The 24,393-nt window shown below is 54.7% G+C and overlaps 7 protein-coding genes across 7 annotated transcripts; 2 read left to right on the top strand and 5 right to left on the bottom strand.

Moving 5' to 3' along the window:
- Positions 1-4,322: 4,322 nt before the first annotated feature.
- EsH8_IV_000977 (P-loop containing nucleoside triphosphate hydrolase protein) lies at positions 4,323-6,797 on the bottom strand (the record flags this gene model as incomplete). The annotated part of the gene is made up of 1 exon (XM_083265867.1): positions 4,323-6,797. The coding sequence occupies one exon, from the start codon at positions 6,795-6,797 to the stop codon at positions 4,323-4,325; it is 2,475 nt and encodes an 824-aa protein (XP_083124762.1).
- A 501-nt stretch (positions 6,798-7,298) lies between these two features.
- Positions 7,299-7,787, top strand: EsH8_IV_000978 (CHY zinc finger protein; the record flags this gene model as incomplete). The annotated part of the gene is made up of 3 exons (XM_083265868.1): positions 7,299-7,303; positions 7,356-7,399; positions 7,468-7,787. The coding sequence occupies 3 exons, from the start codon at positions 7,299-7,301 to the stop codon at positions 7,785-7,787; spliced, it is 369 nt and encodes a 122-aa protein (XP_083124763.1).
- A 174-nt stretch (positions 7,788-7,961) lies between these two features.
- EsH8_IV_000979 (proteasome core particle subunit alpha 4) lies at positions 7,962-8,994 on the bottom strand (the record flags this gene model as incomplete). The annotated part of the gene is made up of 4 exons (XM_083265869.1): positions 7,962-8,289; positions 8,343-8,730; positions 8,787-8,873; positions 8,964-8,994. 4 exons carry the CDS (start codon positions 8,992-8,994, stop codon positions 7,962-7,964), a joined length of 834 nt encoding a protein of 277 aa, XP_083124764.1.
- Positions 8,995-9,778: 784 nt separating this feature from the next.
- Positions 9,779-11,415, bottom strand: EsH8_IV_000980 (Zn(II)2Cys6 transcription factor domain-containing protein; the record flags this gene model as incomplete). The annotated part of the gene is made up of 4 exons (XM_083265870.1): positions 9,779-10,552; positions 10,608-10,754; positions 10,807-11,298; positions 11,356-11,415. The coding sequence occupies 4 exons, from the start codon at positions 11,413-11,415 to the stop codon at positions 9,779-9,781; spliced, it is 1,473 nt and encodes a 490-aa protein (XP_083124765.1).
- A 1,733-nt stretch (positions 11,416-13,148) lies between these two features.
- On the bottom strand, positions 13,149-14,992 carry EsH8_IV_000981 (FAD-binding oxidoreductase; the record flags this gene model as incomplete). The annotated part of the gene is made up of 2 exons (XM_083265871.1): positions 13,149-13,181; positions 13,373-14,992. The coding sequence occupies 2 exons, from the start codon at positions 14,990-14,992 to the stop codon at positions 13,149-13,151; spliced, it is 1,653 nt and encodes a 550-aa protein (XP_083124766.1).
- Positions 14,993-17,336: 2,344 nt separating this feature from the next.
- Positions 17,337-19,990, top strand: EsH8_IV_000982 (uncharacterized protein; the record flags this gene model as incomplete). Its single annotated transcript, XM_083265872.1, has 4 exons — positions 17,337-17,860; positions 17,946-18,012; positions 18,076-19,055; positions 19,114-19,990. 4 exons carry the CDS (start codon positions 17,337-17,339, stop codon positions 19,988-19,990), a joined length of 2,448 nt encoding a protein of 815 aa, XP_083124767.1.
- Positions 19,991-20,816: 826 nt separating this feature from the next.
- Positions 20,817-23,168, bottom strand: EsH8_IV_000983 (VPS9 domain-containing protein; the record flags this gene model as incomplete). The annotated part of the gene is made up of 3 exons (XM_083265873.1): positions 20,817-21,005; positions 21,057-22,806; positions 22,858-23,168. The coding sequence occupies 3 exons, from the start codon at positions 23,166-23,168 to the stop codon at positions 20,817-20,819; spliced, it is 2,250 nt and encodes a 749-aa protein (XP_083124768.1).
- Between the last annotated feature and the right edge of the window lie 1,225 nt (positions 23,169-24,393).

The raw sequence follows: 24,393 nt of genomic DNA on the forward strand, positions 1-24,393 counted from the left end.
CTGGCTGTGGCTCTGGGTCTGGCTCTTGGCTTCTGGACGAAGTAGCAGAGGGTGCCGCCAGCAAAGCAGAAATTGGGAAAAGGGCGAGATTTAGATGTTTGCCACGAACAGGAGGCGCCAATCCAGTTTTTCCCTGCTCTTTTTTATTTTTATTTTTTATTTTAATTAGAAGGGAGGAAGCCCGTTCGGCGTGCGGGCGTCTCGGGGGCGTTCTGTGGAGTGACCGCTGCGTCCACCGCGTCAAGTCCAGTTGAAGCAGCAGCGTACAGGACCACATCCACAGCCGCATCCACCTCCATCCTTGCCATGGAGCTGGAGACCTGTGGAAGGACTTGATGGCGCGCAGACCCTTCCGTACCGTGCCTGGGGGGAGGGGAGGGGGCGACCCAAGCTAAGCTTTGTCTGGCAGTGGTTGCTGCTCCACTGGGGATGGAACACAACGAGATATCCCTGAAAGTACCCGTAGTGTACTGATTACTGTGGGTGGTGGCACATACAGGTACGGAGGACTTTCCAAGGGCTTCAACCTGGGACGGCCTTGGCCTACTGGCTCGGGGCGGGCGCGGGCATACATGCGTGGGCCCCCTTCGAAGGAAGAGGTGTCTGCCGTGGTCCCTGAGAATCGAGATTGGAATGGGTGGTATCGGAAGGAGGGCGCCCTACTAAGCAACACACAGAGTACAGAGTACAGAGTACGGAGTACGGAGTAGTACGGACAAACGGCGTACCGTTGCAAATGCAACCACTTTACCGCACCTCCCCTCACCTCGCTCACATCACCTTACTTACTCACCTTACCTCGCCTTACGTCCCCGATTGACCTTGCACCTCGCTCATGGCCAACGTCGCCAAGGACACACCCTGCGACAGCAGATGGCTGCATCAAGCACGTCGAAAACTTGTCGGAATGATCGCTCATCATATGCGCACATCATTCATGTGCAGCCCTCTCTATGCAACAACCACCAGCCATGGCGCGGGCGCGGGCGCGCGCGCTCCATACATGGTCGGAATCCCATGGGCCACATTATGGGACTCCTTCCCGCACAACTGCCCCGACTGCCTGCCTTAACGCGGTGCCTAATTCCTTAGCTTGCCCTTCTAGGGGGGGCATCCCTCAGGGTAAGATTGGATGCAACCTGTGAGATCTGTGTTTCGTGGCGTACTATTCCAAGACACGCCCGGAGCTACCAGGCAAATCCCCTAGAGTCCCCAACCAAGCTGGCGGAGTGCGTGCCAAGCAACTTTAATTCGCGTGTGGATCAGCACATGTCTGCCTGCCACTGACCTAAGCAGGGAGCGTACCGCAGAGCTGCTGCACACGCCGAAAGGACATCGACGCCCAGCTGCATCGCGACAGGGGAACGAGGTCGCCAATAGGCCCCCCAGTACGTCATTTTGTGCCAGCACATCTATCGCACACTGCGTGGATCTCTTGGTCTTTCTTGGAGGGTGCCGTGCCTGGCTGACCAACCTAGCAGTTCCTCCTCATCAACTCGACGGCAGCATGTGGACGCATGCATATCCCATCCACCACCGGCTCGACATCGCCTCCATGCCATCATGTACTGTGTACTGCTACGTCCGTGTTCCCGATAACCTGCCGTGCAACATCTGCCTTGTCGCGCACACCACCACACCGTCTGTACTTATTCCATGCGTCCTATGTCAAAATGGGAGTCAAGTGCATCTGTTTACTCTCTCAACTGCGAAGCGGCGTATCCGAGAGTCTATTCTGGCAGGCATGTTAACCACCGCCTTGCGAACAGGAGACTGGCTTGGGACCCGGACCCGCGCAACATGACTCTCCCAAGGTCACCAAACAGGCGGTCAAATAATGCCCCTCGACCCCTATACAATGAAACAGTATGGCCTCCGCGTTCAACAAGACATCCTGGCCAAGAAGACACAACACCCGCTACCAAGCTCCAGCTGAGGGACCGCCGGCCGGAAGCATTGAACCACCACCAGACTAGAGACACTTATCGCTGCCCAAGGTATAATTCCCCGAGGTATAATTCCCCAATGCCCACGCAAGTGCCAACTGCAAAGCCGTGGCCGCCCCCGTGAAACCCATCGGCATCCCCAAGGAGCAGGTCCTGATGCATATCGAACTGTTTTTAGGCGCAACATATCTCTTACAGCGGAGGCCTTTCATCGCAGCGCAACCCATCATCTCTGGACTCCTGCCTGGACGAACCCCGTGTCTGGGTACCAAGACATCCCGATAAAGGATCACGGCAAGGTAATGCAACCAATCTTCCAGTGCATGTCTCTCTTTTCCACGCTCGTCGCCAATCAAACCCCTGTCCCGCCGGATTGCCGGTCACTTCTTCCGTCCGCCATACCGGCCGGGCCCAGACCTCACCCCACCTACCCACCGAGGTGAGAACTGAGAAACATCGAAAAACGCCGCGCAGAGACCCTCGTCACTTCTCAATCTCACCACTGCATTACACACTGCTGCCAGCTGCTGGTTTTCCTTGTCCCCTTCTCTCCTCCTCTATATCTTCACCGCCTTGTCATCGAGAACTCAACCGATGCGACGCAGTCCCGTTACACAGCCGGCTTAGTGAACCCTGCATGCGAGTTGTGGGATGCCAACGGTACACCGATGCTCATCTCCAAACCTGGATGCCAAGACTTATCCGTTACCCTGAATGCGCAGCGCCTACCACGCACGCCAGATAGGGACACAGGATTTGAACGAATGACTCCAGCTAGCCGAGTCAACTCGTTGTCTGCCAAGACCATCCGCTCTCTCTTTTGCTACCCTCGATTCATTCGCCAACTCGGCCCACGTGAAGAGGAAACGCCGCCCGGTGGTAGGTTAGATTAGCAAGCCTCGAGGTTGCGCAGCAGCGTTGTCGATGGTGCAATCCCCTGCCCCTCCCTCCTTCCCTTGAAAACCCCCTTGTTATTGTCGACAGACAGCAGAAAGGGGCCCCTTAGCGACTCAATTCGCTTCCCACTGTTCGTCTCTCACTGCATCCGCATCCGCAACCGGCCTGCTGTTTGTCTTTCCCGAAACGATGCTTGCCGGGAATGGCTATGCTTCGCAGTCGGCGGTCTAATTTCGTTTTACGAAACAAGATCAATTCCTGGGGATGTCAGTTGCTGGTTGCAGCGTGCCCTAGACCTCCGTGAATGGGAACTGGCCGATCTCTCTCTCTTTTCTTTGGCTTGCGGGCACACTTCGGCAAATGATCAGAACCAAACTAAGGAACAGCAGCTGTCGTAAAGCGCGTACCCAATAACATCACGGGATTCCAGACTACTGCTCAGGACCGCGGGAGGCATCGGTACAAGAAGGGCAGGCCACGATTACCCTTCCCTTGCTATTGGCTCTTACTCTTCTCGCCCCTTCCTCTTATAGTCGGTTGTGGTAGTCTTAGTCGTATGCAAAGAATCGGGAGGCGGGGGAGGGACGGATAGAAGCAAGTATGACGAGAAGAAGGAAAAGCAAGGCAGTGGAAGAAGATGTGGGAGCGCGACGTTGGTGGTGTTTCCCTCCATCGCTCGCGTGCATGGTAGGTTCTGGTGATCAAAACCATCATACCACCTGGGCGGTGGCTCAGTCTTAACCACCCTGGAGGCCTAGAAGCAAGGCTTCCTTCCTCTCCCCCCCTGCACCAATCACTTTCGTTGCCCAAGCGAGGTGCCATACGGAGTGTGCAGCGTGCCCGTCTATGGCTCGACGGCGTAAAGTTGATTGTGCCGGGCAACCCAAGGACTGAGCGGCGGAGCGGCTCGCCCGATAATCCCCTATCAGGGTTTGTCACTGCCTTCGCGACCGCGCGAGTGAGCTTGCACATGTGTGATCTTGGCCTCGCGCGTCCTCGGAACCTACCGGGTCGAAGGCGGGTCGTCTCGTTGGCGAAGCATGGCCGATGGGCATCGCAAGGCACCACCGCTCGACGTATTCTCGGTCGAGGGCATCACCTTCGTCTTGCGCTATGGGCCGTTTCGGCATATGCACATTGGGCGGGCGAGATGACATGTTTGCTGCCCACAAAGGGGAGATTATATGCTGCTGGCGTCACTGATACAATTGGCCCGGCACGTTAAAGCCTGCGGATGCCAGCGCGAACAAAAGAAGCGTACAAACTCCCTCCGAACCCAGGGCACGTCACAGGATGGCACGTAAGTTTGCCAAGCATCAGCCGGTCCTCGTTCATATGAGTGTTGTTATATCATAAGCAGATCTACCTGGTCGTCTGCCGCTTCCAGTCTTGATGGTGTCTATACTACAATGCAAATTCGCCGTTTGCTTTCCAAAGACATAGACGTCCCCAACGCCGTGGCCAGCCCCAGAATGTATTTTATCGCTTGGCCTTTTCTCTCTGAATTTTCTTGAAGAACGCGCTGCTCTCTCCCTTCGCCTTCTTGAGCTTGACCCTCTTGTTTTGCTCCATATACGCCATGTCCTGTCCACCCGACAGGTCGCCCAGCAGGCCCGCTGTTCTCCGGGCAGCAGCCTTCTTTCTGCCCCTGACCGGCGCGCGGCCCATGGTGCCGCTGTGGAACAGGTCATCAATGACCTCGTCTTCAGCTCCAGCCTCATTCTCAATGAGTACCTTCTGCAGGAGCTCCCGTCTCTCGCTCGCTGCGGCATAGGCAAGACCAGGAGTCTTCTCAATGTTGGCCAACTGTGTAATGACCTTGAAGGCGTATCCCTGGTCGACAAGGAAAGCCTGCCTCTTTGAAGAGTAGTACATCTCTTGAGTATCTTTGGAGACCAGGGAGTAGAAGAAGGCGTTGAAGCCCTCGTCATTTCTTCTCTTGGCTCGCAGAATGCGACCAAGACGCTGGGCTTCCTGACGACGAGAACCGTAATGTGACGATATCTGAATGAGGCAGGTGGCCTCCGGCAAGTCCAGTGACGTATCTCCAATCTTTGACAAGAAGAGCGTGTTGACCTGCGGGTTGTGTTGGAAGTTCTGCAGAATGTTCATTCGCTCAGCTTGTCCCGTGCCGCCAAAGATGTATGCCTTCTCCAACTTCTCGGCGTATGTCTTCAAGGCGTACACGTTGTCAGAGAAGACGATGATCTTGTCTCCTCGAGACTCGTGGTAGTTGATGAGATACTGCGCGGCTTGGAATTTACGCGGGTTCATGATGTAGAGCAGTGCCCGTTTCCGGGCAGATGCCTTCAAGTACTCATCGTAAAATTCGGTGGTCATGGGGCACCAGACCTCCGCGCACTGGACCTTCGCGATGTGACCTTGTTCAGACAGCTCCATCCAGTTGGCCTCGTACAGCTTCGGTCCGATCAGGAAGTTCAAATCCGAAATCTTGTCGTCCTCACGCAGGAGAGTGGCAGTCAAGCCAAGCTTCGAGTGTGTCTTGATAGACGATGTTACCTTTCTGAAAATATTGGCAGGGACGACGTGCACCTCGTCAAGAAGCATCAGACCCCACTCTCGGGTCTGCAGGAAGTCCATCATCTTCTTTGCCTCGTGAGATCTCTCTCTGGTTTGGGTAACCATGGAGTAGGTAGTCACAATGATACCGGTGTTACCCGGGAAGATTCTGCCCTTGTTGTCCGAGGTGAATGCCTCAATATCCTCCGGTTTGATGTTGGACCACTTGAGGAACTCGTTTCGCCATTGCACGACCGACATGGAGCTGGTGCAAAGAACGATCACGCCCTTCTTGACGGTGCAAGCTGCCGTGATGCCGACAAGCGTCTTTCCAGCACCGCAAGGAAGAACGATAAGACCACTCTTTGCTCGTCCATTGCCAAACATCTTACTCAGACTCTTTTCCTGGTATGGCCGAATCAAAGTACCAGGCCGCAAATCGATCTCCAGATTTGGGTTGGCCTCGTCTCTCCTGAAGTCGTACTCCTCCAACACTGGATACTCCAGCTCGAGACACCGCTTCTGAACAGTCTCGACCGCCTCATCCGAAATTTCAAAGGCGTGGGTAATTTCCTGATCGTCATCGTCGTCGTCGTTCAGCGCTGCGTAGACTTCGCCCTCCTTCACCTCACCACCTTCGCGACCCTTAGCCTTCTGTTCTTCGGCTTGGCGAACACCGGCAGCGTTAGCCGTGCCTGGAATGACCAGCGGACCCTGCTTCGGAGCAGCCGTCGTGGTGATCTCCTCGGTTCCATGTACTCGGAGAGGACCAATGATGGGATCCTTCAGGAGCTTCTGTAGAATGACTGGGTCCGTACTCTCCACGAAGTATTTGGTGTTCTTGAGTACCAGTTTCACCTTGCCGAAACTCTGTGTGCAGCCCTCGATGAACTTGCGGATGCTCTCGGGCAAGGGCATCTTCAGGAATCGGTCGAGAGTGTTGATGATGTCGTGGGGTGACAGGCCGACTGAAACCGCAGCGTACAAGCTGTGCGTCGTGAGTGCATATTCGTGGACAAAGGATGGTCGGGAGATTGGCTCGGCGATTGTGATCAAGAAGTCCTGCGCCTGCTCAGCAAGCGGGTTGAAGCTCTCGAGGAAAATGCGTCCCTTCGCCGGGTCGATCCACAGTGGGCGGTTTTGGTAATCGGGCTTGAGATGCAGGTATGAGAAGTCGCGGCGCTTCTTAAAGAGTCCGGACATTGATTCGTGGCCATTTGTCTTCGGTCTGTCCAGGTAGGCTTCGACTGAGAACTTGTCGACGTTCTTCTCGAGATTCTCGTCCTCGGACTCGCTCACAGGATCCACCACTGAGGATTCATTATCGCTAGCAATGCTCCTAGGAGTGGCTGCTCCAGGCGTCGAAGCCACGGAGCCCTTTCCAACCTTGATGCTGCCGGTGGTGGCCCCTTGAGCCTTCCGCTTCGGTGGCATCGTGGCAAGATCGGGTGTGTCGAGGTTGAAAGTTTCGCAGGCGGATGGGTGTGAGAAGAGGCGGATGATGTAGGCAGCAAGTCGTGCTGAGATAAGGTAAGCAGCACCAGGCAGTCGGTCGGTGCTACATAATACTATGGTAAGGCTTCGGAGACAACTGGGCAGGGGGCAGCGCTTTTTGTCACTGGCAGGCAGCTCTTAGCGTGCTCCACTGTGCCAGGGATTCAGTAGAGGTAACCTGGAAATCTTTCAGCGACTTCGCGGGGTGTGCAGCGGGAAGGAGGCACTGGGCTAGGCGCAACAAACGAAGACCCCGCCAAATTTATCAGCAACTGCCAAATCTTTAATAGAATGTTCTTTACCTAACCTAGACCGCGAAGACGAAGCCGCTCGAATATTTTGCCTCGCTTCCAACCGCGAACCACCCAAGCGACCCGAAAACTATATCCTGCGCTCCAACACTCAATTCACAACGTTGTCGCACCGCGAAGAATATCCGCCATGTGGTGAGCTGGGTCATGTTGCAACCCCTGACCGCCATCTAACAGACAAACATAGCAAACACATTCTCAACGCGCAAGTCGCGATTCGGTCACCCTGCTGTGAGTCTGGCAACTTCCCTTTCCGCCGCCTTTCCCACCAGGTCACAATCTAACTTTGGCTATCCCAGGCAAGAAATGGTTCGACTGCGCCGAGTGCCACCAAGAGCAGGAGAAGCACCCGCTCCTTCAGAGCCTTGAGATGGTCTTTGCCTGCAAGAAGTGTAAGAAATGCTTCCGCAAGGACGCCCAGGAATTCGAGGAATCCGACGAGTACTGCCCACACTGCGATAACCATTTCGTCCTCGAAGCAGTCACGCCCAAGGCTGCCATTTCCGTGGAGGGTGAAGACGCGCGCAAGGACAGTCGCATGATCAAGGACGAGCGTGTCCGACAGGTCGCTGGGCGATCAATATTCGACCCAGTCGACGATGCGGACAAGTTGGGTTGAAGTGGAAGGTTAGCTGGGTTACGAACATACGTGTGACAGCAAGCGATTTTTCAAGGACACCGTTTATGTAGATTCCTCACGACATCCATGTCTAAAGGTGGTAATACAATGGTATTTGGTTAGATACCCTCATCAGTGTCGTCTATCCGCGAACCGCAACGCCTGTTCATTCCCTTACTCGTCGCCATCGCCCGGGCCTCTCGTAAGGATGGCCGCGGTTCCCGTGCCGGGTGTGCGGCCAGTCTTCTTCTTGGCCGCCTCCTCCTGCTTCTCCTGCTCAATGTTCTTGACGTAGTTCTCGATCTCCTCCACGGGGAGCATCTCGATCGTCTTACCAGGTGCCATCAAAGCAATCTCGATGTTCTTGGCTCCTGTCTGGACAACTTCAAGAAGCGACTTGATAGCAAGCCGGATGGTAGCCTCTCTATCCATGTCCTCCTTGTAGTTGCGCTCGAGGAACTCGCGAACGGTCTTGCTGGAACGGCCGATGGCGTTGGCTTTCCTGCAAGGGGTTAGCTGGATGCATTGTGCTGCGCACGCAAATTCGGTCCGTACCATGCAGAGTAGATGCCAGAAGGCTCAGTCTGGTAGAGGCGGGGCACCTTGCTTCCACTGTCGAAGCCGACAATCAAGGTGCTAATACCGAAGGGCCGAACACCACCACTCTGTGTGTACCGTTGCTGAACGCCAGCAACATACTTGGTCATGTACTCGATGGAGGCGGGGTCTTCGACGGTCAGTCTGTGAGACTGAGCCTCTAACCGGGCCTTGTCAACCAGGATACGGGCATCGGCGTTCAACCCGGCGAACGCGAGGCAGACGTGGGTGTCGAGAAGTTGGATCTTGGAAGGGGTAATTCGGGTATCTTGCAGCTTCATAGCTGATCGCTTTTCGCATCCGAGGACGACGACATCTTGGCCCTTGACACCAACCGCACACGTTCCTACGCCAACAGTGAGCTGGGATTCGCCCTGTGATGTGGCGGGCAGGTAATATTACCTCGCTTTACGGCTTCGCCAGCGTACTCGACCTGGAAAACGTGTCCATCAGGACTATTGGAGTTAGACGTAAGTTGTGATACGAATCCTGAGCAGGGGCGATGGTAACGAACCTGAAGACTGATTGCGGCGTGTTAGCTTAATGTGGTGGGATTGCGGGTAAGAGGGGCAGACGTACCAGACAACGCTCTGTCGTATCCTGAAGCCATTTTTGCAGATCTAGGGTCGAATTAACTGGGATAGGTGTTGTGCTGTTTGGGTCGGCGAGTTGTTCGATGTTGCAGGACAATCGCTGGATGAAGGGGTGCGGTCGGTGGAGGATGGATGGAGTAGTAGGTAAGTAGAGGCAGGCTGCAGGTCTGACGAAGCTTCGGTACCTGCTGGGCGTGAGAAGGCTGAAAAGCTCCTGGAGCTCCAGCACCGCCCGGGGAAAGGCCGGTTAATGGACCTTGCTGAGCTTTGGAGAAGAGTGACTGCACGCGCCATCAAGTGATCCGTGCATTAGGTTGTCTCCGGAGCTTCCTCCAATGAGTTCCAACTTCCAACTCATCTCATTCCATCGGCAGTATTCCCTTCTTTTTAGTCCTAAATTTAACACTGAGTTATTCAGCATCCCGTGCTTTTGTTTAACTAGTTTGGTGTTATTTGGCGTACTATGTGAATCTTGTAAGAGCAGATATTACTCTCCAGGCAACTCTGTTCTATCGGAAGAACGGGAACTCCAGGATCCCAAGGAGGCACATCGACCACTGACGGTGCAGTTGACTGTAGCCAGAACCCAGCACAGCATAAGCCAATGTGCCTCCATTCTCAGAAGACAGTGCTGGATAACCTGCACATTAAAAATCATCCATCAAACCCCTTCAAAATGCAATGTTCTCTGCGCCAAATTCCCATACCCTCCTGTTGCCGGCCCTTTTTCTCTCTCTCATGCCCCATACCATCCATGCCCGTCCACGCCCAGCAAATGGACAAAGGGGAGGCCAGCTCCGTTTAAAATCTTCCAAGATCGACCCACGGTCGACTCTGAAGAACGTTTGCGATGTCCTGACCTTTCGAGATCAACCGCAACTTGAAGTTCTCGCACCACATAATCTCCAGCTCGCCATCCCTTGAAGATGCGTTGATTTCGCGGTAAAACTCCAGGGCCACGATGAGAGGCGCGACCAGCAAGTCTGGCTGGACAGTTGTTGATAGCGCAAAATCCAACGCTCTGCATATTCTTGAGGCAAATTCACGCCGCTGTTGATATCTGGCCAAATTGATCTGAAGATTGGGCGGCAAGTCGGGGTACATGTTGGGGAAGTCCTCGATGATGGGCTGGAATATTGCAATATGCAAGCTTTCGATGCAGCGATGGAGCAATAATAACGCCATCCAGTAATACAAGAACATAACGGACGATATACCGTCCTTGAAGGCAAGGCTGTCGGAAAAGGGGATCTGCTGCGCATCTGTATCGTCCGGCTCTTCGATCCAGTAAGCATACCGGTGCTCGGCTGTGGGAGCGCGGGCAAAAGTGTCCCATTCCTCAAATTGCTGCTGGGCGTGCAGGCAGCTGCTCAACAATTCTTGAGCTTTGAGTCGACGTTGCAAAGTTGCTGCAAAGGGTAATGTTCGGTCTACCCTAGCAAATATACCTGGTAGGACGGCGATAACATCGAGGAGTCTATCAAACAGAGTCTTGGGATGGAGCTCCCATGGTATGGTGCACCATTCGAGCGAGGACAGGAACGTTGCTTTCCTGTGTAAGAGAGCGAGTGTGATCTTTCTCATCAAATTAGCCATTGGTTATATGCAGGATTTCTGGTGCAATTCTTACAGCGCTGCACCTGTGCACTCTGACGAAGAAGTGATGGGCTGGGAAATGACGAAACTGGTCCGGACCAAGTTTCTTCACGACGTCTAGATTCTCCTGAGGAACACTCCAAGGGGTGATGCCGTTGGACACGAGAAAGGATGGGTTTTGCTGCAGGTATTGTCAGCGGATACTTCTCCCTTTCAACCGAATGGCTTCAGACCTCAAACAAAAAGACACAAATGCCCTCTGGAGGCCCGTTAGTACTTCCCGTTGGCAGGAGACTAATCATGTTCTGCGCAGTTATATCCACATCGCTCCCGTTATCCCACGTTTCTAGGTCAACTGGCGAGTACGGTGGAATGGCGATTCGAAACTTGGACTGGGTCTGGCCTTCTGCCCTCCTCGCGATGTTTTGGAGCTTGGTATGTAGAGCCGCAATCTGTACCACGTACGCGACACCGTTATCCGACAATGAGATCAGGTCGTCCCATGCTGGCATCAAGGGTTCTGTCGGCACCAGGCGAGGAGTCCCTTCTCCCACAGTATGGACCCTCCCGGTCCTCCTCGACGGCTGCACCTGGCGCGGGGGATGGGATGAGCACCGACCACCATCGTTTATAGTTGCAGTGATGAAAACCATTTCACGTTCGTATCCAGCACACTCTCGGCCGCTATCAATGCACTTTCGACAGTGGGGGCGTTCATTGTCGCACTAGGTGTTAGGTATCAGCTCAAACCGTCGTCTGGATAGAAGACCAAGGGGTCCTACCTTGACTCTTCGAGCCCTGCACGTCTCACACCCCTTATACTTGCCACGGACCCCAACCATGTTGACAAGATAAACTATTGATGGCAGAACTCAAACCAACAACAGTGGCCATAGCTCGGCTTTCCTAGTCAAGATGAGCAGGGGAGGCAATTTCATGCACTGATATATATCATGTCGACAACCACAGGGAGGGAGCGGCATTGAGAGGTCTCCATAAGGGCGGATCAAGAGCTTCTTACGTGGACCAGTGCCGACGTCTGTGGGACCTCGTAGATGCACACACACACACACACAAGACCTCACGGGAGCCAGTTGAGGGTGTGCTGCAGCCCTACCGAGTGTGGGCCATAGTAACGTATGAGGTGCTCCAAGAGCAAGGAGCTCGAGAGTTTGGGACGTCTCGGACGAATAAGATGCCTGCGGCTGCGGTATGCAGTCAGGCCGCTCCGAGACGATCAACTACGTCCCTCTCGGCGATAGTCTCAGGCAAAGCGCGGGTGGTTAATATCCGGCGCTTGCAGCCGACATACGATGCGGTGCTTGAGCATCATCTTTGCCCTTTCCCTTACGCGAGTGGAATCCGGACGACATTTAGGCATTCCTTTTGCCAATGCAAATGAGTAGACGAGACAGGCTCGAAGAGGAAAATGAGCCGTGTTGGCACCGCTTGTGTGCATTCGCATGTGTGAGATGCGCGTCCATTCACAGTGACCGTTGCAGTTCGACCCGGCATGACTGAAGCACACTATCGATCGAGCAATCAAAAGTGTAAACGACCTCTATCCCCGGACCAGGATGGCTCCGTAGGGCTGCATGCCGTAGCAGACCGATGACAGGGGTTCAGAGCTCGGAGGCCCCATGGTGGGGACATGTCCTAGTCCTAGTCCTGGATTGGCTGCAACGGAGGAGACCGCTGTGCACTGCGTAGTAAAGGGGCAAATGAGAGCTCAGCAAGTGAGATTCTGCCAGGGCACCGTGGGCACCTGTCAGCCAAACGGCGCGGTCAGCCCGGGTGGTCAGGGCCACCGCGAGACAAGGGGAGGGGGAACAAGAGACGGGCTTGGACGATCACACCGCGACCGCCGGACCGGGAGTCGGCGACAACGCATTGTTATTGGGAGTTCGCGCCCAACCTTCCCGGAAGCTCGGTTGTCGAACGTACCACAGCCAATCGACGAGCTTACCGTTTGCACATCACCCGTCCTACTTTGTCTGGGAGGATCGAGTCACCGATCCCAAAGGCCGCGGGGGGGCTGAGACTTTTTGGCTCGAAACCTCGGGGGCTAGTGGACGGAGCCGCTGCGGTTGAGGCTGGGGCCTGTCGCTCATGGCATCACGCTGTCGTCAAACGACCCATCGATAATGCATTTTTCTGGTGAGGGAGGGAGCAGAGAACTGACAAAAAAGATGGCTGTATTCTTTTGGTATTCCAAGGTACATAGTGTGATATCCTACTAAACGCCTGCCAAGGCTCTTCTTTCTCCCTCTCCAATCAGACCGATCTCAAAATATGTCCCAATTAGGAAACTCGTTCTCTCTGCCCATACACCACAAACCTGGGGCTTGGAATTGCCGTCCCGTATAACAAATGTTTTTACAAAGCAACTGCACCTTTTTTTGGGATGGATGACAGTGATGTGAAGGATGGGTGCCTGGGATGGTCACCTAGCCAGTCATATGCAGTCCAGGCTTCCACCCGCTTCTACAGACCGGTTCACGGTAATCAGACGGCAAAAGTCAGGCTGCCTGGTCCGCCCCATCCAGAGGTGGGTGTATAGCTTCTTGGCGCTTCCTTAGACGTATTTGTAAGGGTTCATGATGCCGTTCTAATTGGTTTGACGTCAGCATTCCTTCAGGGCGCCAGGCAGACCTGATGATGATATCCTGGGAGGCAGGGAGGGGGGTAGGGGGTCATTGTGTGGGGGTTACATGGGGATAGAAAGTGACGCAAAGATGAGAGTGAGACCGGCAAATGAAGGGGGAGAGAGAGGGAGAAGGACGAAAGGGAAAAGCGTACCGGATCGTAGAGGTTCTTAATCTGTTTCATCAGCCCGATCATGCTCTCATTTCGGCTGTAGCCGATGAAGTTCTTCTTTGCCACGCCCAGGCCGTGCTCGGCGCTGATGCTGCCGCTGCGCTCCTGGATCCACTCGTACACAAACGGCTCGAGGACCTTCTCGATGCGCTTGTCGTAGCGCCGGACGGCCACGTTCAGGTGCAAGTTCGAGTCGCCCATGTGGCCGTACCCAACAACGCCCACGGCGGGGAAGTCGTCCGTGTCGCCGACAAGGCCGGCCTCCTCCATCTTGGCCTTGGTGTCGTCGACGAGCTTGTAGAGGTCCTTGAGAGGGATCGACACGTCGTACTTGTATGTGCCACCCCAGTGGCCCAGGCACTCAGGGATGCCCTCGCGCCAGCTCCAGAGCGCCTTGCTCTGCGTCTCGTCTTGCGCGAGGACTCCGTCGGAGACGATCTCGTTGGACATGACGTCCTCAAGGAAGCTCTCCAGCTTCTCATAGTCGTGGTCGCCGTTGGAGCCGCTCGTCTCAACTAGGCAGTAGAACGGGTGCTCGCCCTCCAGGGGCCGCTTGTTCTGCCGCACGGCGTGGACGAGGTCCTGACTGCGGGCGTCCATGAGCTCAAACGCCGAAAGGATCTCGCCGAGCTGGCCCTTGGCGGCCTTGAAGGCCTGCTGAGCCTTCTCGTACGACTCGAGGCCGAAGAAGGCGACATTGACGGCCTTGGAGCGCTGCGGGCAAATAATGGAGACCTTGGTGATGATGCCAATGGTGCCCTCGCCGCCGATGAACAGCTGCTTGAGGTCGTAGCCCGTGTTGTTCTTGCGGAGAGTGCAGAGGTCGTCAACGACGGTGCCATCCGGCAGCACGGCCTCGAGGCCCAGCACGTTTCCGTGCAGGCTGCCGTACCTCAGCAAACGCAGGCCTCCCGCGTTCGTGGCGACGTTGCCGCCGACGTGGCACGAGCCCTTAGCACCCAAATCCAGCGGGAAGATGTAGCCCTTCTCGGCCAGGTACTGATCCGCGACCTCGAGGATGACTCCAGCATCAACGACGAGGGTGCCGCTGACTTCGTCGAACGAGCGGATCTGGTTCATGCGGCTCATGTTGATAATGATCTCGTCAAAGACGGGAACGGAGCCGCCCACAAGACCCGTGTTGCCTCCCTGGGGCACGACGGCAAGCTTCTGCTCGTTGCAGTACGCCAGGATCTTGCTGACTTCCTCCGTAGACGCCGGCTTGAGAACCAGGCGCGACTGGCCGCGGTACTTGCGCAGCCAGTCCTCATTGAAGGCGGCGATGTCGTCTGTCGCGTCGGCCGTGACACCATCGATGACGCCTGAGGAGCCCAGGAGCTCCTTGAAGTAGGCGACGTGGGCATCCGTCACCTCGATGAAGCGGGAGTCCCGCTTGATGTCCGGGTAGGCGGCAGCCGTGAGCTTGATCTCCTTGAGGCCGCTGGAGGGTCTCACGGCCGTGGTCGCGATGCAGCGGGTGACCGCGACGGCGGCGGCCGGGGCCGAGACTTGACGCAGAGCATGCCGGCTGCCGACACTCAAAAGCGATTGCCTCCGTGCCGCTGTCCGGAGGAGGGCCTGGATCCTTGAACTAGAGGCCATGATGACTGTGTGACTCGACTCAAAGGGGACAAATACGGAAAGACCAAAACACCGGCCGGCTGTGTTGTGGAACTTTTTTCTCTCTTTTTTTTTTTCTAACAGAGGCCCCAGCGGACTGAGACGATGAAAAGTGAGAGAGAGGTTCGCAATATTTGGACGGGCTGCGCCCCCGATTTCGGCTTTACGCCATTTAGGCCCCTGTAACATTCCCGCGAGAGCCAGTTGTTAGGGCGGAATTGCCAATCCAGCGCTGCGAGTAAGCCCCGGAAACCGCCTGTAAGTTTAGCGGCTTCCGCCATTTTGCGGGGGTAGCAGGTCCCGATGGTGTCGCTCGGCAAAACTGCCTGTTTTCCCCGTCGGCAACTGTGGCATTTTTACCGAATGTGGATTTACCCGCATTCGACGTCGCGTTCCTCATCATCCAACGCTCGCCGCCGTGAACCAAACGGCTCGAGATAAAGACTCCGACAGTCTGGTTCTTGACATGATTAAGCTTCTAGTCTATATCTTGGGACGACGAAAACCTAGGTGTGAATGCTCTTCTCATCTGAGTTCTCTGGCCCAGTTGATGACTGCTTAGTCATTGACTACAAGAAACGCTCCACCAGTCCTCCCTCATAGACCAACCTGGAGAACCAAGCAGTCCAGTTGGGCTGTTCAAGTTTGCCTCGAAACTGAGCATCACAGGACGTATAGTGACCGATTTCGATTATGGTTCATGTTTTGATGTCATTTTCCCGGTTTTCCAATTCACTTCCCTCGGCAATGAATCAATGCTGTCGGCGAAGTGCATTATTCGCTCATTCATGCATTTAGCAGTACCCTCAGCAAAACACATATGACGATGAGGACACTTCAGACTCAATCCCTTATGGATTCCACCTACCACCGGCCTATCCCTGCCAGTCAAGGTCCATTTCAATGGGCTTGTCATGTAGATCAATCATAGAAACCTCAGAACTACATCCTGGCGCGTGGGTTGGAAGTTTCCTAAACAAACTGGCGGTCCAGTGTTACAGGACACTTCATTTATTTCTCGCCCTCTCGAGTACCTCCCTCACATGCCACGGCGGTGACGCTCATCGCCTGTAATACTGGCTGGCCTCAGCTTTAGGTTATAGATTCCTCTCATCCTTGAGACCAAAGTCTAGCTTCAACAATCTTCATCCCATGCCATTGTCTCGGCTGCGGACGGGAAGTGTCGCAACTCGGCCTGGACGCTCCGTGAATTGGTCCCGTGTCTTGCCTCTGGTATTTGAGGGCCACGAGAGACATTGGGCCAAGCCGCAACCAGTCCCAGGCTTTGAAACCGAAAAAAATGGCATTTGGGCACACCGTCCTGGTCAATATCCGTCCGATGTCTTGATGCGATCACCGTTAGAGTTGCTGGGCTGCATTCATGCGCGCTTGGCGCCCACTCGCGAGGACACTACTACGTAGTAGACCAGAGCGGGTGACGGGCGATGTACAGATAGACGCATTGTGGGCGACCTGCCAGAGGGTTTTGGGGTTTTGGTGACTGACGTTCCCGGTCGGGAGTGGCTGAGGGGAGAATGTTCTAAGATTCCACACCCCAAAGCAAGCCATTGTCCAGGATGGGCGGCCGAGACCCCTGAGCGAATAGCATAAGACAGGTCCAGCAAGTCCCCTTCTATCTCTTGCAACTGACTTATCCGCGACAATGAAGACATCTTCGCATCTCCATTAGGAAACCACGGCCACTATGGCATCGTCGGGGATCCCTGCGGATCAGCTCCAAGCATTATGGTATGCATGAGTGGCTTCGTCAGTGGGACGAGGGGGCGGGCCCTTTAACACTGGGGGCGACGAGCCTGGGGGCGACCGGCAACGAGTCGAAGGGTCATTCTAGCGGCGGGATCAACGGGGTCCTGGGAGAAAGGGGAGCGATCCTGATCGTGGAGTGGAGGGACGGGAGACAGGCTCTTGTTTCAGAAGGGATCTCGCGCCTAGGGGTGACCTCGCTCTCCTGGTGCCGCGCGACGTCTTCGTCCGTACTTGTCTGTACTTGAGAAGATTTGTCTTGCCTGGTGTGAGTGGACGGGACGGTATAAACGGCGAAGGGCTCCCCTATTTCATAGTCCATGCGGCCAGTTCCTTCTTCCAGCTGTTGCATCGTGTGCCGTTCATTTCAACTCGGATTTCTTTGTTTGGCAACATTGGACTACAGCAAAATCGACCAGACTTATTGCGCCTCCCTCCAGGAATACGGCTATACTCCCCCGGCAGTTGGGCTGTTATCGATAAGCCACTCAATATCGAATCCCGGCGCCTGCAGCAGTCAACCACTGCCAACCGACTTAGCGAGCCACTAGAATTGCCCGAAATGACGTCCACAACGGAACGCCCTCAGGGGCTGCGTCCACTGTCAGGCTCAAATCTGCCCGGCAACGTGGGTCTTCAGTGCAACGAGGAATTCCCCGAGTTTTGTTTACACGACCATTCGGCCGGCACCCAGTCCATCGCCGGCAGCCATACGTCTACATCTTCACCTGCATCCACGACCCCTACCACCCCAACCACCGCCGAGCACTCGTTCCCCAGCCTAGAGAAAACCCCCCCTTCTCGAGTTCGCACAAACAGCGGAGCCAGCAACTCACCGAGTCCAAGGAGCAGACGAGACAAGAAGGATTTGCACGCTGCCCGACTGCAGAGATCAGGAAGTAGCAACCTTGCTCTATCACGAAAGGAAAGCAACGCGAAGAAGAACCGATTTCGTTCTGCCACAGGATCTTCACCCGCCGACGCTCTCGCCGCCCTTGAGCCGCCGCATGATCAGGGCTTGACGAGGATGGCCTTTGCTGAACAGCAGAAATGGATCACGGTCCAGCAAAAGACCTTCACCAAATGGTACGGTCGGACCCCACCCCGCAGACAATGCTCACGCATTGCTTTGGCTGCGGCCACGGACTGACATTTTTGTTCTCTTTTGTAGGATGAACACCAAGTTGGAGGCTCGCCAGCTCGAAGTGAAGGATCTCGTGGCTGATCTCAGCGATGGTGTTAGTTGAACCCCTATTCCCAGATTTGCGGGGTACTTGGCTTACAGAATCTGCAACCACCAGGTCCTCCTCATCCACTTGCTAGAATGCCTGTCCAACGATACCCTTGGGCGCTATGCGTCTAAGCCCAAGCTGCGCGTGCAACGATTCGAAAATGCCAATACCGCCCTCGACTTCATCAAGGCCCGTGGCATTCAGATGACCAACATCGGTGCCGAGGATGTGGTCGACGGCAACAGGAAGATCATCCTCGGACTGATCTGGACTCTCATTCTACGATTTACCATCAGTGATATCAACGAGGAGGGCATGACGGCCAAGGAGGGATTGCTCCTGTGGTGCCAGAGAAAGACTGCATGCTACGATGAGGTCGATGTCCGTGACTTTAGCGGCAGCTGGAACGACGGACTCGCCTTCTGCGCCCTCCTGGATATCCACAGACCAGACCTGATTGACTACGATGCTCTGGACAAGTCGGACCACCGAGGCAACATGCAGATGGCTTTCGACATCGCGCACAAGGAGATCGGTATCCCCAAGTTGTTGGATGTCGAGGACGTGTGCGACGTTGCCAAGCCGGATGAGAGATCGCTGATGACATACATTGCCTACTGGTTCCACGCTTTCTCTCAAATGGAGAAGGTAGAGAATGCAGGACGCCGTGTAGAGAAGTTTGTGAACAACATGGCTGGCGCTTGGGAGATGCAAAGCGCATACGAAAGGCGGATGAGGGCATTGCTGAGGCAGATCAAGGAGCAGATAGAGAAGTGGCAGCTGGCCACCTTCCAAGGGACGTATGCCGATGCCAAAGCGCAAGCAAACGAGTTTGCTGCTTACAAGAGAGGGAAGAAGAGAGACTGGGTTGCTGAGAAGAGCGAGCTCGCCACTCTGCTGGGTAACATCAAGACAAAACTCGGCACATACCGGCTGCGGCCGTATGACCCCCCACCAGAGTTGTCCCTTGAGACGATGGAGAGGGAGTGGTCTGGTCTGTCAAAGACGGAGATGACGCGAGCGCAGTTGATCAACGAGACCATCAGAGAGTAAGTGCCCTCTCATATCTCATAGGGAAAGCATGTCCATTTACTAACCATGTACCAGCATCAAGAACGCGCTCCGCAAATCCTTTGCCGACAAGGCCAACGACTTTGCCATGGCACTGAATACTATGCAACTGGCAATCTCAGGTCTGGACGGCGACATCGAAGATCAGCTTCACCACGTCCGCAAACTCAGCGACAACCTCCCGCCCCTGGACAAGTACCTCGAGACCATCGCTGCCGTGGACGCGAAGTGCCAGGAGGCCAACATTGAGGAGAACGACTTCACAACCTACACCTATGACGAATTGGTCTACGAGCACGGGCTCGTAAAGTCGTCAGTGCAGAAGAAGCTCGCTTTCCTTGACAACCAAATTGTCGCCCGCAACATGACCAACCTGACCCCGATCCAGCTCGAGGAGTTCGAGTCCGTTTTCCGCCACTTCGACCGCGACGACACCAACTCGCTCCAGGAGCTCGAGTTCAGTGCCGCTCTGGCCTCTCTGGGTCTTGTGTTCTCTGAGGACGAGATGCACGACTACTTCATGGACACGTCCAAGGGCCGCGACTACGTCACCTTTGAGCAGTTTATCCGCTTCATGGTCGACGTCACTGAGGACCAGAACACGGCCGAGCAGGTCTTCCAGTCCTTCCGTGAGGTCGCCGATGGCAAGCCCTACGTCACTGAGATGGACCTCCGCCACTCGCTGGTGCCCGACGAGGTCATTGACAAGCTTATTGAGATCATTCCCCCGCACAACGGTCCGGACACGGCCGAGGACCGCGGCATGCCTCAGTACGACTACATAGCCTTCATGGACAAGCTCATCAGCGACGAGAAAGAGGCGGGCACCGTTCCCAGCGGCGTGCTTCAGGAGCGTACCAACCGCGCCAGCGTGCTGCCGCCTAAAGACCCCAAGTTGAATGGCAACCACTAAGCAACCTGGAGATAGATAAAATTAAAATAAAAAAAAGAACAAAGAAAAAAAAAGGATTAAAACGAACAAATCAATCCAACCGTTCCCGATAAAAACAAAAGGGATGTTGCAGAAACGGTTGAGGGGCCAACGGGGCTTCTCTCATCTTTCAAGGGTTTCCTATGTCCCCAAATAAATACACACGCAACGCACACATATGCACACACAAAGCAAAAAATAACCCGAGACACACAAACATACACACATCACAACTTCATTAGCATCCCTTTGTTGGAGAAGGGGTCCCCCCCCTGCTGGTATTAAGGGCGTTCAAGCATCGTTTCCATAGCATGGTTTGGGTGTTTGGGCGCGAACAGCGAGCTATTTGTCGTCGCAAATGGGAACCGGAAATGGATATTTCATCTTCTCTTCTTTCTGCCAGGTACATAAAAAAAAATCCAAAGTAGAAAAAACCTACATTCCCCGAGTTAAATACACCACCCCGGCCGGCGATGGAAAGGCGAGGAAAGGAAAACTGTCGTCGATGGAAATAACGGTCTTTGAGTTGCTTTGTAAAAACCATATCTAATAATACCACCCGGCTTCCCTTGTTTCGTATAATGTATCTCTCTGTGTTCTCTACTCGCTCGAACTCGAGTCTCCAAGCCCCATTGAAAATGGGACTGCCATCTACAACCGGGATGGACAGACTGACTTTTGTCTCAAAAGTCGAATATCAAAACGCCAATGTCCAGTATGCTTATCCATGAGCCACAAACCCCCAATAAATGAGCACAAGGAGCCTATATAGGCCGTGTCACACCCACTCCTTTCCCGCACTCTGATCTCATTTGGTTCCCTCGAAGGCCTCCATATCCTTCAGCGCGTTGGCCAGCCTCCTGTAGTCGCGCAACAGCTCAAGGACCTCACCAATCTTAAGGTCACCGGGGTTTTGCAGCTCCATGAATCGCTTGTTTGGCGGGCTGATCTTGGGTGTTTGCTTAGGCGGCAGGGCAGCTGCAATATCTGGGAAAGCCTATGATGCAAAGTTAGGCTCAGCCTTGATTCATTTGACAAGAATACATACGCTTGCTAGGTCGCCGCCATCCGCAACCTTTACCGGTCCATCCCTCGATGGTCCATCTTTCGGCAAATCTCTGGATGTGTCTTTGGCAGGAATAGGTGTTGATGCGGTTCGACCAAGACCGCGGATCATGCTCATGCCAGAAAATCTGGTGAATGAATTGCCAAAATTTCTCACAGAGTCAAGCGGGTTGGAGACGGCTGCAGGAGATGGCGTGGGCGGGGCCTTCTCCTCACCTTCTTTGGCAAAGAGAACCTTTCTTGAGCTACTCACACTCTGAGAACTGTCGGCGCTATGATCTCTGCTGGGTTTCCGTCCGCCGATGAGGTTCAAGACCTTGTCTTCCCGTACAGAGGGCCGGCGAGTGGATTCAGCTTCCTCCGTGCCATGAATAGAACTGGCACCGCTCACGGAGCCTTCTTCTTCAGGAGGCGGTGTGCTGACTAGTTTCCGAGCATCGTCGAGAGTCTTAGGTACCACAAGCATCTGACCAGATTCAGTCGGCGTTCCCTGACTCTCTCGTAATTTGCCGACCAAAAATTTGTAACTGTCGCCCAAGCTTGTCGAGATGGTCTTCAAGTGCTGATCAGCCGTGGTGAGTACAGCATCACTGGCAGCCCCAATAGCCTGTGCCGGCGTGTTGACTAGCTCGCTCAGCCTTCTATTCCGAGCCTGAACCGCAGCACGGAGGCCAGACGACGCCAAAGGCGACGGCGGTGGTCTTGTGGGGGTGGCATTGCCGGTGTCGGTCTCCACTGTCGAATCCGCCGTTACGGTCAGACCGGGCGGAAACGCCGGAGGAAACGTCTCAACTCGCGGAGTCCCCGGCTGACTCACGCCTCTGGCAGGCCCTTGGGGCAGCTCGTCGGCTCTCAGTGTGGAAAGATCTACCGTTTCTAGGAAGCTAATGGCAGCTTCGAGATTTGTCAAACAGTACGCAGCTTCTCCCGTCAACTTCGGCTCCCACCTAAAGTGCTGAATGAAGTGCAGATCGCTAATGACGTTCAAGTGCTCGGGGGGCAGTGTGATGAGCGTGTAGATGAGCATCGGCATGATCTCATCCGCAGATGCCGAGGGATGAAACTGCGCGAGAGTCTCGACAATACTCTTATGGGCTGCTTTCAAGTGATGCAATTTGCCAAGCGGGTATCTCTTCTCATTCATGAGAATCAAGTCCCTCCTTGCTTGATCGAGCGACTTCTTGATCTCCTTGGCCTTTTCCGCGGCCGCCTCGGGGGTTTGTGATGCATCTTCACCCAGATCGATACCGAGGTCGGCCGGACCAATCCCAACCAATGCGAGCGCCGCAGTTTTGGACCTCAATTTGGCGTCCTGCGGTTCGTCTTGCGTACTCTTGTGACGGTAAATCTTGTTGTAGATGCCTTCACATAGTCTTCGCTCCACAGCCTCCTCGATTATGCCACGCTTGGCCTCGATTGCTTTCCGCGCCTTCTTCTTATTGGCGAGTTCTTCGGCAGTGATCATCTGCTGTTCCGGCTCTGGCTTCGGGAGAACTTTAGGTTTATCCTTGCTTCCGATAGAAGCCGCCTTGGCTCGAAGCCTGGTGGCTGTGGAGACCTTGGATGACGTGGACGGGGCAGGCGATGCCTCCCGATTATGCCGGGAGAGCAATGCAGAGATGTGTGTGTTGACGTGGGTTGATGCGACCTGATAGAAGTCTTGGAAGAGTTGAGAGACATCATCAATGGTTAACGGCGTAGGGTGGGTTCGGGTAGTAAGAGACTCGATGAAGCTATACGCTGTCAGTTCCTAACGCTGGACGCAACACAGCGCGGCATCTTACCTGTCAGTCAGACTAACTAGCTCGATAGGGAGCTCGCCTAGATCTACAGATCCTCTGCCATCAAACCCTTCGTCATTGTCTGTCGAAGGTCTCGTCTCGAAGGCATCTGGAGCATCAGGCTCGTCTGCTGGTTTCGATTTGCCTGAGCTGGTCGGCGTGGTCGACAAATCGACAGTGGTGCCATTTTGAAATGTCTGAGCTCGTTTCGGCAGTCGGAGAGGATCGCTGTCTTCGCTCTGGCGAGTAAATGATGGCGTTCGTATCGTGGCCGGTCGAGCGGCCGTGGCCTTGGAAGGGGCTGTAGACGCCATGGTTTCAACGATGCTGGAGGCCATCTCTGTCAGTCCAATAGCCTGGAGGAGAAGGGCGAAAGAGCAGCCAACAACTTGGGCCCAAAAACGTTCGTACCTGATGTAGTCAAGGCGGCATTAAGTATTGGGACCGGTCTTGAAACCCGATATCAGAGGGAAGAGATCCCTGGCGGCGACACGCGGGACAGTCGAGTCGCGTGCAGGGGGGATTTATGCCATAAATGGGTCAGTAGAACAGGGATGATGGCTCGTAATATGGCCGAAGATGGCAGTTATGTTTCTATTCGCATCTCTAGCAAAATGGCGTTGGCGCTGTTGATGGGTGCACGATCAGCCTTGTGCCCGCGCAAAGGAGCCAAAGCAACGGGTTGGCGGTTGATGTCTTTGAGGATGGGAGCTTAGCATTCCAGTCAACGCAACACGCAGGTAACGTAGGTTACGGAGCACCAGTTAGGCTTGCTATGTAAGGTAGGGTAGCTCCCGTTGGGTCCCCGCTCCTGTCTTATTGGAAGGTGTCATCTGCAGACGGATCCGACCTTCAGTGCATGCATGTGCTGGGGGCGCGGGGGTTCGAGGAGGATGACAGGGGGCATCTAGTCTCCCAGCCGGTGGCTGTCAACCTCATGAGAAGAGCCTATGCGGCGTGCTGTCTCCTGCTTTACATAGTTGCCTCGTGTGCCTCGCATTACCGGTACCCTAAGGTAGGTAGGTAGGTAGGTCCCTTGTGCTCGCAGGACTTTATTTCGTAGCATAAATATTGGCCCTGATTGTCATCAATGTTAGGCGTCTTATCCATGACAACTGCGGGATGCAACGGGATCGTTGCGCTGCCGAATGTCCGCTGAAGATGCCCCTCGAGGGTGGCGTGGTACAGTGGATGCCAGGCACCAGGCAGCCCCGGCACGAGGGACGTCTGAGGGGACTTTGGTCACATGCTGCTGTACGGAGTATCGTGTCGCTGATTGCGTCTTATCATGGGACATGAGATCATGGGTACACTCGAGGAGGATCTATTAAGCCGATCGCCTCTGCTACAATATTGCATCTTAACAGAGATATGGAGGTGGGGACTTAACGGACAAAGAAAAGGGTTATCGGGTCTGGTCTGTGCACACTCCGCGACTCGGAGGCAACGTAAACACCGCCAACACCGCCCACCTGATGCTGTCATATCTGGGGGCGCGCGAGTCCTCGCATGGCAACGTCGGCATCATTGACCTACCTC

This window comes from Colletotrichum jinshuiense, chromosome 4 (assembly GCF_051148585.1).
Source record: "Colletotrichum jinshuiense chromosome 4, complete sequence".
Taxonomy (NCBI): domain Eukaryota; kingdom Fungi; phylum Ascomycota; class Sordariomycetes; order Glomerellales; family Glomerellaceae; genus Colletotrichum; species Colletotrichum jinshuiense.